Source organism: Sinocyclocheilus grahami, unplaced genomic scaffold, assembly GCF_001515645.1.
Source record: "Sinocyclocheilus grahami isolate Dianchi unplaced genomic scaffold, SAMN03320097.WGS_v1.1 scaffold878.1, whole genome shotgun sequence".
Lineage (NCBI taxonomy): Eukaryota > Metazoa > Chordata > Actinopteri > Cypriniformes > Cyprinidae > Sinocyclocheilus > Sinocyclocheilus grahami.
Genome location: NW_015506057.1, coordinates 610,818 through 622,827, shown reverse-complemented (window position 1 = coordinate 622,827; position 12,010 = coordinate 610,818). Strand labels below are relative to the sequence as shown.

Here is a 12,010-nt window from a genome sequence, read left to right as displayed (position 1 = left end):
TATATTTTTGTTTGTGGCATTGGCAGCACTAAACAGAAGTGATTCATGTTTAAAAGTCATATTACAACTTTTTAATGTAAAGCTGTTCTACTACATTTAGAAATGACGACATGTGTTTTACTACATTTCATTATACATTAGTTTTAAGAGAATCACTGCCACTGTCCTAATGCTATCACATCAAATATTTTAGAGAACTTTCTTACAGATTAAAAAATAATAACAGATTTTAATTCCAACCCTGATCCAACTCACTTTTCTGTGATTTTCAAGTAAAGGCCTTCGTTAGTTTGTTCAGGAAAGCGGCTTGACTTCCCTGATCTAAGAATTGTTTTATTGGCTGTCATTACATTGTCACTGAGTTCAATGTTAACTGATAGCTTGCTAACGTATGCTAGTAGGTCCAAGGTTAGCTGGTGGATTAGGACCGTCTGTCCTGTAGATGATATAGACGGTCACATAAAGGGAAATTAGTGATGTTACATTCAGCAATTAAGTTTTGTAGATTGTGCCAAAATACAACAAAGTTCACATTGAAACATCAGTGCTCGATTCATCAGCTTGTCTTTCTCCAATACACTAAAACGTTTTTAATATCATAATTCATTACACCAGAACAAGAAAGAGTGTTAAAAACACCCCCCCAACCTTTAATACTCTGTAAAATTATTATATTTTTATTAAAAAAATGTATATCATGCCTAATTGTTATATCTACCTGCAGTTTCTATTGTATGATCTACACTACTTATACTGTATTATATTTGTTCATATCTTTGATTGAGTGATTGATGAAAATGTGTATGAATAAGTTGCGGAATCAACAATTTCAGATCAGTAGTTTTTTTTCTTTGATGAAAGCATAAACCTATACAAACCCTAACCTGTTTTAGTTTTTCAACATCCCAAATTAAATCTAATTAAAGACCACAGCAATTTTTTAGACTAATGTAATCTGAAAAACCTTCTAATCTCAACCTACAAATGACAATTCTGTCTTTGTCAATTTACTTGCAAGCTGCAATTTTTCATACATAAGTTTTATTTTAATGTGCTGATACATAGGTGCCCCTTATTTTATTTATTTATTTATAGTCTTAAATTCTTGAAAAGCAAACAAGCAATAATGAATTCTTCATAATTTGCTTCTTATGAAAACATTGAAATTTAACTCTTTATTTTTATTAAATACAAATGTATTAATATATTAGTATTAATACACTAACCTGATAACAAGGTTACGTCAACAAAAGTCATTTTTAAAGGTTAGATCAAGTAGGAAAGTAGAAATTGCCACTTTTTATAATGCAGCCTACTCTGATAAATTCTACTTTATTTACAGTAGGAACAGCTTTCTAGCTAAGGTAGATTACTTGTTTTACTGGGGGGAAAAATGATTGTGATGTCCCTTGAACGTGGTGCCCCTGTGCACCAGGTGCCCATATGTTTAATCCACCAATGCTTTAGTGTAAAAACAGCATGCCAAATGATAGCATGAAATTGTGCATGATACACAGTGGCAGGAAACTGGGTTATTGTTATTAATTGGGGATGAAACAGTTAGAATCACAGACACATTATAAATCAAATAATCTAGAGCTCCAGCTAATGACATGAACTGTTTGAATGCAGGTGATTCACAGGATCTGAGGTTTGTGCTGCTGGGAGTCTCTGGTGCTGGAAAGAGTGCAATAGGAAATGCAATACTGGGTCAAGAGGCATTTAAAGAGAGCAGTATCAGAAAGAGTGAGTTACAGACAGGAAGAGTAAAAGACAGAAACATCTCCATCATCGACACTCCAGGATTCTTCAACACTCAACTGACTGATGAAGAGATGAAGAATGAAATGGTGAGGAGTATGTATCTCTCTCATCCTGGTCCTCACGTGTTCCCGTCGGTCCTCCGACGTGACGTCTCCGTTCCCTCCTTCAGGGAACGAGGGTTACATACGTAACCGAGACGATTGTGCTGCTGGGAGTCTCTGGTGCTGGAAAGAGTGCAATAGGAAATGCAATACTGGGTCGAGAGGCATTTAAAGAGAGCAGTATCAGAAAAATCCACCAATGCTTTAGTGTAAAAACAGCATGCCAAATGATAGCATGAAATTGTGCATGATACACAGTGGCAGGAAACTGGGTTATTGTTATTAATTGGGGATGAAACAGTTAGAATCACAGACACATTATAAATCAAATAATCTAGAGCTCCAGCTAATGACATGAACTGTTTGAATGCAGGTGATTCACAGGATCTGAGGATTGTGCTGCTGGGAGTCTCTGGTGCTGGAAAGAGTGCAATAGGAAATGCAATACTGGGTCAAGAGGCATTTAAAGAGAGCAGTATCAGAAAGAGTGAGTTACAGACAGGAAGAGTAAAAGACAGAAACATCTCCATCATCGACACTCCAGGATTCTTCAACACTCAACTGACTGATGAAGAGATGAAGAATGAAATGGTGAGGAGTATGTATCTCTCTCATCCTGGTCCTCACGTGTTCCTGCTCGTCATGAACCTGGAAAACTTTGAGGAGGAGCAGAGGAACATTGTGGAAACGACTCAGGAGTTCTTTGGAGCTCAAGCTTTTAAGTTCACCATGGTTCTGGTCACTGGAAGAGAAAAAATGTCAAGGAGAGAATGGATGCTCTTTATACTTGATACAAAATTTCAAAGGCTGGTCCGTCACTGCAGAGATAATTATCATGCAATCAACAGTAAAAATGAGATGAATCAAACTCACATCACAGAGCTTCTGCAGAAGATTGATGAAACCATCAAACAGAATAATCACCAGCATTACAATAATGAGATTTACTCAGTGTCTCGAACAAAGAGCATAAGAATAAAGAAAAATCAAGAGGAAGAAAAGACATACAAAAGAAAAGAGACAGAAATGAAACAACAGCAAGCAAAATCAGCACCAGAGACTTTCACAACCCACAATGTAATGGAAGAGAGAACGACACACACTATCACTGAACCAGAAAATGAAAGCATAAGAGGAAAGAAAAGAGAAGAAGAAAATACATACAGCGAAACAAAGCAAAATAAAGAGAAAAGACAAGAACGAGCAAAAATAAAAGAGTTTTTTGAAATGGAAAGTACAATGGAAGAGAGATCAACACATACTGTGATTAAAAAGAAAGAGAGTTTTGTTTCTTATGTCAGAGAATCAATGAGAACAACTCACATATATAAAAACCTGGATTACAGTTCATTAGACAGATTCGAGGAATTCTCTAATGAAAGAATGAGAGGCAAAAAAGTAGTCAAGACACCGGAAAAAATCTGGGGAATGAGCAAAAAGACAACTATACAGATACTATCAGACGACGGTGAGAACTTTACACAAAACTCGAAACACACAAACCAAACGTCAAAGGTGAATTCACTAACAGTGGCACTACATTATTTAAAAAAAAACGTCTCAGGTTACTTATGTAACCATGGTTCCCTGAGTAGGGAATGAGACACTGCGTCCTCTAGGGGTCGCTATAGGGAACGGCTCATCGTGACCCGTGTCTGAAGTATACAATCAAAAAACCTTTCAAGGGAACTTCGAACTGCGTCCTCTAGGGGTCGCTATGGGGAACGGTATACCCACGCCACCATGCTGAGGGGAGTGCATGCCCGAAAAAACCAAGCCGAGCAATAAGTACCAACTCTACCATAGCCATGGGGGTTGCCCCTGGGACGTTAAGACTAGAGGTCGACCGATAGTGGATTTTGCCGATACCGATAGCTAGGTTGGACCACACTGGCCGATACCGATTAATTAACCGATTGTTTTAAAATTGATACTGAACAAAAACTAAAATAGTGCTTTATTAACAAAAACAGTACTGAACCATACCATAGTAGTAGTAGTAAAAATAATAATAATAGTAATAGTAAATGTTGAAATTAACACCCTCTAACAAGGAACAATACTTACATAGCTTTCATTAATCTTAATGCTACAAATGGACTCTTATTTTAAAGTGTTGCCACTTAATTTCAACTGTCATGCTTAAAGATGCACATCTTTAAATATATACACAAAGGCTATAGCATTAAAATTATATAGACAGCCCTCTACAAACACCTTGGCAATTGAAAACTCCTGGGCCCGGGGTAGAGCTCAAGGCTAGGAATCAGGAGTAGATTCCTTTAAGGGGATACAACCAAGTGCCTAGAATCGTACTAGGTCTTGGTCTGTCACCCAGGGGGCTACCGCTTGCTCTGCATGAGCTTGCTGAAGGAACTGTCTCAACAGACCCTTAGTAGTAGTTAACACCCTGTTAAAGTAGGTATCCTGAGGATACATAGGTGGAGTGGTCCCCAAGGTGGAACCGGGGCTTAACCAACTCAAGAAAGGGCACGAAGCCACCGCACGTAGCCCTTACCATACAGGATTTTAGAAAGAAAGCAAAGTACTAGCGTGCGAACTTACCAGAGTGTGGATTTTAGAAAGTGCACAGGGACTTCGCGTGCACACTTACCATAACATGGATTTTAAAGATACCATTCTAAGGGGCCCTTGTGGCACTCTGAAAGAGCAGCCCATAGATGGAAATGGTGCATCCCAAGAACAATATGTTTGAGAAGTCATCAACTCAATCTATGGTATAATGCTGGAATGGCTAGCAGTAAGTTACCTAGCTGAGGGAGCATAACACCCAGCTCTCAGCCGAGAGGGGGCTCGACCTAAAGCATGTTCGTTAGAAATCAGAAGGGTAAGCGTTCTGCAAGCTTAGCCAAAAACTCAGCGCATCAGGGAGGCAGAGGAAGGGCCTAGTTCGCCTGATGTTGCCGGTTCCAGGTGCTCTGGGAAAAACAGAGAACTCAACTCTCCATGTGAGAGGAGAACTCTGAATTCAGAAAAGGGGTAGCGTGCTCATAGGCAACCCTCTGATAGAGGGGAGCACTGCTAAACACCACCACGAGAACAGCCCACGGAGCAGGGAATTCAACTCCTCAGAAGGGGAGAGAACTTGAACACTCAGAAGAAAGCACCATGCTCACAAATAACCCTCAACAGTGAGGGGAGTGATGCTTTAAAAGTGTGTCAACAGAGACACACTAGTTGAGTGAAGCCCAAGGCGAGTACCGGGGTCCAAGCCAACTCAGAGAAAGGGAACGAGGCTAATAACGCATAACCCTTACCATACAGGATTTTAGAAAGTGCTCAGCGTGCACACTTACCACCATGTGGATTTTAGAAAGTGCACAGAAGCTTAGCGTGTGCACTTACCATAGCATAGATTTTATAGAGATTCCCAAGCATCTGCTCACAGATGCCCAGAAGTACTGAGCCAAACGGGAGTGGCAAGCTTCAAAGAAAACCCTCTGAGGCGAGGGGAGCACTGCCTGCGATAGCACTTTACAAGAAGGGTTCTCGCAAAATGCCACTCATACTTGCCCCTCGACATCTCAGTGAGAGGGGATATCCTGGTCCACAGGAAGCGAACCTGGATATGGCATACCAGACAGGGCAGCCTGAAAAGCATAAGCCCAGTGCAGATATCCAGGAGAATTGCAGTGCTGGGCCGGGGGCCTGATGACCAAGAAGGCTCCCGCAGAAGCCTGTGATCTGGCCGCATGATCCAGGAAGTATGAAGCCGGAAAAAAGGCTATCATACAGACTGGATACAGCCTCGACGAGTGAGATCATCACTGCAAGTCAAGAACCCGGTTCTGAGTCCAGCAGAGGGGGTGCTCACCGAGGACCTACCATAGAAAAGGACAGAACACACAGGTCTCGGAAAACACTGCAAAGAAGGCTAGCAGACGGAATTCACACAACAACCAGAGCATTAAATATATATTTTTAATTTTTTTCAAAATGGATTGTACTCATCCACCATGGTTCCCGCGCAGGAGCCCCATTCAAGAAGCGAAGCTCGAAGAAGCCTCTAGTCCAGACCATCAGTAAGGTGGTTACTATGTAAGACACAGAACCAACCGAAAACATCATAGGTCCAGCATAGAAGACTGTAATGCAGGCACAGGAGATTCCTACCTAACCTCGGTCAGGTGGAGATGATGGTGGTTACAGGGGAATTAGGAAGGGGATATAAGGGCAGATGTTAAACCCCCCGAGGGAGATGAGTAGATGTTCAGGTATCACGCTGGTCCGGACGAGAGCGCTGACGCCTTGTCTGGATCCCCTCCCTCAGGTCTTGCCTACCTCCCTTTGACCCGTGATTCCTCCTAGCCCTACCCGCAGGTGGGGGAGGAGCGCGAGCCGCGACACTAGCCATCTGTGCCCATCTCTGATCCTCAGACCGAGACGGGCCAGGACCCCTGGGCTGTTCGGGCTCAGACCTGGACCTGGACGAGAGCGCTGACGCCTTGTCTGGATCCCCTCCCTCAGGTCTTGCCTACCTCCCTTTGACCCGTGATTCCTCCTAGCCCTACCCGCAGGTGGGGGAGGAGCGCGAGCCGCGACACTAGCCATCTGTGCCCATCTCTGATCCTCAGACCGAGACGGGCCAGGACCCCTGGGTTGTTCGGGCTCAGACCTGGACCTTCATGGAATTAAGGTTTTGAAGGCCGCTGAGCGCGCCTTCGCCTCCCTGAACTTGTCAACCACCCTCTCGACGGAGGTACCGAAAAGCTCTGAAGGCGAAACTGGAGCATCGAGAAGAAAGTCCCTCTCTTTCTTCCCGATATCTGCCAGGTTCACCCACAGATGTCTCTCCGTTACCACCATGGCCGCCATAGACCTGCCCATAGCAGAAGCGGCCTGCTTAGTAGCACAGAGAGCGAGATCTGTGGTGTGGCGCAACTCAGCTACCTTATCGGGAGAAAGTCCCTTGCCTTTATCCAGGTCTTTCAGTAGATCAGCCTGATACGCCTGAAGCACCGCTATCGTGTGCAACGAAGCGACAGCCTGACCTGCTGCTGCATATCCTGAAGGGGCTTAGATGGCAAGGAGGGAGTCTTAAGAGAGGATGTCTCACCCATAGAAAGATAGCTAACCAGCGTGTCTTCTACAGGGGGCATCTTCTCATAGCCGCTTTCGCACATCCCCTCAATGTTGGCATAACTCGTATGCTGGAACCGATAAGATGCTCACCTGAGCTGGAAGGCTATGGTCAGACAGATAACGCTCGTCGAGACAACCTCGCGGCGTCACCTTCTTGGCCCGCTTCCACGGCAAGTCAAGCCTCGTGGTGGCACGATCCATAACCTCCAGTAGCTCATCATACGCAGGGCAGGAGGATTGGTAAGGCTCAGCCTCAGGTTCTTTGCCCTCCTCAGACATCTCCTGCTCTTCCTGGGCCAAACCTAGCAGAGCACTGGCCCCTGGATCAGATGATGTTAGGGAAATCACATTATCCTCCAGCAGCTCACCCTTGTCCACGGCCGAGCGCGAGAGGGAATGCCCCTCCTTAAACTCATCAGCCAGATCCGCCTGCGATCCCCACGACCTCATTCTCCTCTGTGCCTCAGCAGCGACGGGTCCTGAACCGCGGGAAGCAGACGGCTGCCCCTTTTTCCTCGAAAAGAGAGACAAACGAGAGCGCAGCTTTTTCATTGAAAAACGCTCGCAGTTATCGCAGATTGCCCCCTCAAGGACATCGCGTGCGTGCTCTTCGCCCAAACAAAAGACGCAAAGATCATGTGTGTCATCAGGTGTCAAATAACGAAGACACAGATGCACACATCTCCTAAACGTCTTGCTAGTGCTCGCCATAATAAAGGAAGAACGATCGCTCTTACCATCGGAATGCACGCTTCAAACAAAACAGTCAATGAAGACGAAGAAGATGATGACGTGTTCTCTCGGCGCCTATTTATACTATAGTCACACCGGTAGTGATGTCATAGGCTGTCGCCAGCCAACATGTTGTTGGTGTTTTTTTAATGTATGCTTCAGACATGGGTCATGATGAGGCGTTCCCCATAGCAAACCCTAGAGGACGCAGTTCGAAGTTCCCTTGAAAGGGAACTATCATTCTACTGTTGATACATTGGGTCTCATTGACTAAGCATACGTACACAAATTTGTGCATGAAACCTGTGTATGAATGTTTACGAATGTGCTTATAAATACGAATAATCTGCACAATTATTAGTGAATGAGACCAAATTATTTTTGTAATAAATTATTTGTAAAATATGATGTAATAGTGAAATTTAAGATCTTATTTTTGTGCTCTATGGGTCTCAAAGTCCATAAAGCACAGATACAGAAAACTTGTTGAGTGCAGAAATGTCTGATTTACTAAAATATGTCATTTTAATTCCAGATATTATTATTGTCCACTAGCCAGCTATTTTCCAGATTGAAAAAAATGTTTATGGAAAAGTTGGTCCTTTCAGTTACAGATTTAATTATCTATTTTATAGATACATTTTAGATAAAAATTGTTGTGTGAATATTAATGATCGTGTCCTTCTACTATGTAAATAGAAAAAGAAAAAAATCTGAATTCCAGATACGTTTTTTTTTCTTTAACAATTCAGGAAATGGAGATCCTGTGCTGTTGGTCCGATTTTCATAAAATTAGCTCATTATCTAGAGACAGTCTAGAGTCTATAATGCATAAATCTTTACACCTGTCCTTATATATTTTTTTAATCATGTCAGATCTCAGGATTGTGATGGTGGGTAAAACTGGCACTGGAAAAAGTGCAACAGGAAACACTATACTGGGACTAAAGGCATTTAAGGAAGAATTTTCTTCTGAATCTGTGACTGAGAAATGCAAGAAACGTCAGAAGATAGTGGATTGTCGAAACATCTCAGTGATCGACACTCCAGGACTGTATGATACAAAAACAAGTGAAGGGAAACTGAAGAATGAAATAGTGAGATGTGTAGAAATGTCTGTTCCTGGTCCTCATGTGTTTCTGCTGGTCATCAGACTGGATGTGAGATTCACAGACGAGGAGAAAAACACAGTGAAATGGATTCAGGAAAACTTTGGAGAAGAAGCTGCACGTTACACCATCATTCTGTTCACTAGAGGCGATCAGTTAAACAAGTCTATAGAAAAGTTTCTCACCAAAAACAAGCAGATTAATGAGCTAGTTAGACAGTGTGGAGGCAGGTATCACGTTTTTAATAACATTGATAAAAATCCAGCACAGGTTACTGAACTGTTCAAGAAAATAGACATAATGGTGATAAAGAATGGAGGAGAGCATTACACAAATGAGATGTACAAGGAAGCTCAGAAAAAGATAATGATGAAAAAGGTTGAAGCTACAGCTTTAGTGGGAGCGAGTGTGGCAGGTGTAGGAGTGGCAGTTGCAGGAGGTGCAGCATTAGTTGCTGCTACTGGAGGAGTGGCTTTGCCTGTAGTTTTAATGGCAGGAGGAGCAGCTCTAACAGGAGGATCAAGTGCTAAAGTTATTGCAGATAAATTTAAACATATCAAGGGAAAAAAGGAGAAATTCCATACATCAGGACTTTAATGTTGTTTTTGAAAATGAGGGGGGAAATCAGTAAACAGGAAAATAGAGGCAGGAGTTGGAAATTTTAGACATTTATTTTGTTTTTATTTTATTATTATTATTGTTTTAAATTAATATCATCTCACCTCTTTCTGTTTTTACAGTTTATATAACTAAGAGTTTATTCATATTTATATCATTTGGAAGATACTAACAGAAATTCGAAAGCACAACTCTAGATAATCTTGTTGCACAATAGCTTACACAGTGCAAGGAAGCTTGATTTCAAACTGAATTTAATTGATTCCAACTAAGAAGTAAACACTCAGTAACAACAATAAGAGCAAATAAATTACAAGCAATATTACTAAATAATACAACAGATTAAAGATACAAATGAAATTAACAGTTATTAATTTTTTTCAGGTAGGTGTAACTAGTATTCAGGTACAGAAATGTTACAGAAATTGAATGTGAATTTTCCCCCAAATCACTTTAGTGTAAACCCCGCCCTGAAGCCAATTTCATTGGTTAAGCTTACGATTAGTTGTAGCATGGTAATCAGCACTGTGGTCTATGTGACCAATCAAATCTTTAGAATTGGCTACGGGGTGGAGTTAGAGTGGAACTGAACTAAGCAACTTAATATCAGATTTTCAGTGCATAGTGGGTTTATTATAGTTATGGTGAGTGAAGTCTTAACAGCATGTCTTTAATAATAATTCAATTATATGACAATATAATTATCAATCTCATGTTACCTCTTATTATTAACATGTACAAACAATTCTGTACAAGGACGAAATGGCCTGTGATTTTACTTTGATCAGATGTGTATGTTCAATTTAATAGAAGTAACTTTAACAAATTAGTCTTACAATTAAACTATACATAATAAAAATTTTGAGTAACATGAGAATACAGTATAAGCATTTGCATGTTTTGTGAACTATAAATTATGACTCATGCTAATATTCAAAGCTGTAACAGATGTGTGTGTTTGTGTGGACACTGAAACTATTTAACTCCATAAATGCATTTAGGGATTAATTCCATTGAATTTTATTTGAGTAAATAGTTTATATTAAAGCTTCTGCTTATGTGCCTAAAATATAAATATATAATAATCATTAAAAATATATATAATGTCTTATCACACGTTCCATTTTTTAATACAGTGTAAAATTATGCCGGAATTCACCTCATGATGATGAACGTCCAGAGGGAGCAGAGCTGGAATCTAGACAATGGAGCTCAAATATACTTCATTCATACAGCAGCAGAATCGGGTTGACAGCCCTGTATATGAGTGTTTAATACAGTGACGTTAACATACAGTTCAGTTATTTACTAGAGTCACAACATTATATAACCAAACTCACACACACAGATTTCCAGGACTTACAACCGCATTTTGACAAATATGTGCTCTGTAAACCGGGACCTATCCCATGAAGCTGGTTTAGCTAGCTAATCAGGTAAGTTTCAGTTTAGTTTGTGCCAACTCTGGATTTTAGGGACCATGAAAGTGGTTTGGTTTTTAGCGGTGTTCACTTCGAGGTGCTTATTGAGCATGCTGCACAATCTCCTGTGAACCCCCACATCGGGGAGTGTATTGGTTTCACGGAGTAACGTGATCAATGGCAAATAAAGGCTACATCACATACTTCCCTACTATATAGTAGGCAAAAAACAGTATGTGACAAAAGAAGTATAGTACAGTACTCACATTAATTCACAATAGTCATAAAAGAGCTAGGCAAAAATTACCTGGATGACCTACTATTTCCTGCGTGATTCTGAAGTGTGCATATGATGGATACTTTACTATCCCATGAGGCCACGGGAGAGGATTTATGAATGGCAGTGACAATGACAACATGGCAAATGTAGTACGTCCAGATCACATTAATTCTACACACATTCATACTATATAGAACATACTCTTTTTCTGTTTGCAAAGTAATTACTTATTCAAAGAAGTACCTACTCAAGACAGTACACAGGACACAGCCGAAGCCACACTTCCTGTCCAGTCACGTGTGATTCACTTTGCGTGCCAGAAAGTTTGAACCCCCAGATCTTACTTAATGAATACTATATAAACTGAGTTTCATCATTAATAATAATTGTGTCTGCACTTGCCTAGAGCAGCAAGAGTAAAACTGACATTGTCATTTATGTTTGTTGACTTCACTAATGTAGAAATGAGTTTCACGTCGTCTTTTAAAGGGGTCCTATTATGCTCTTTAACGAAGTCTTGATTTTGTTTTGGGGGTGTACTAGAACATGCCCTCATGCTTGGTGGTTCGAAAAACGCATTATTTTTCACATAATTTACATTATTAAAATACCTTTCTCCCCAGGCTGGCACAAACGGCTCAATTAGTTCCGGCTTTGATGAAGGTCCGCCTTTCCGAAAAACAAAATGTGTTGTGATTGGTTAGCTGTCCCAGTGCGTTGTGATTGGCGATCAGCTTAGACAGTGTTTCAGTACTGCCACGCCCCTTGCTCCGTCTTTCAACAAAAACTTTTTGGTGAATCCGGCAGGCACTGTACTCCCTCGTGTTGTGGAAGGTATCCTCAGTAAAATGCGCAGCACACAATAGCAAATCGGGGTTATAA

General features: G+C 41.2%; 1 protein-coding gene across 1 annotated transcript; it reads left to right on the top strand.

Annotated features, from left to right (window-relative positions):
• Positions 1-1,613: 1,613 nt before the first annotated feature.
• Positions 1,614-9,406, top strand: LOC107563549 (GTPase IMAP family member 8-like). Its single transcript, XM_016248451.1, has 3 exons — positions 1,614-1,850; positions 2,250-2,942; positions 8,453-9,406. Exons 1-3 carry the CDS (start codon positions 1,614-1,616, stop codon positions 9,404-9,406), a joined length of 1,884 nt encoding a protein of 627 aa, XP_016103937.1.
• Positions 9,407-12,010: the final 2,604 nt, after the last annotated feature.

Coding starts and splice junctions, on each gene's coding strand:
- LOC107563549 (XM_016248451.1), top strand. CDS start 1,614: ATGAACTGTTTGAATGCAGGTGATTCACAGGATCTGAGGTTTGTGCTG. Junction 1,851..2,249: donor AAGAGATGAAGAATGAAATG/GTGAGGAGTATG, acceptor GGTGATTCACAG/GATCTGAGGATTGTGCTGCT. Junction 2,943..8,452: donor AGACTTTCACAACCCACAAT/GTAATGGAAGAG, acceptor TTAACAATTCAG/GAAATGGAGATCCTGTGCTG.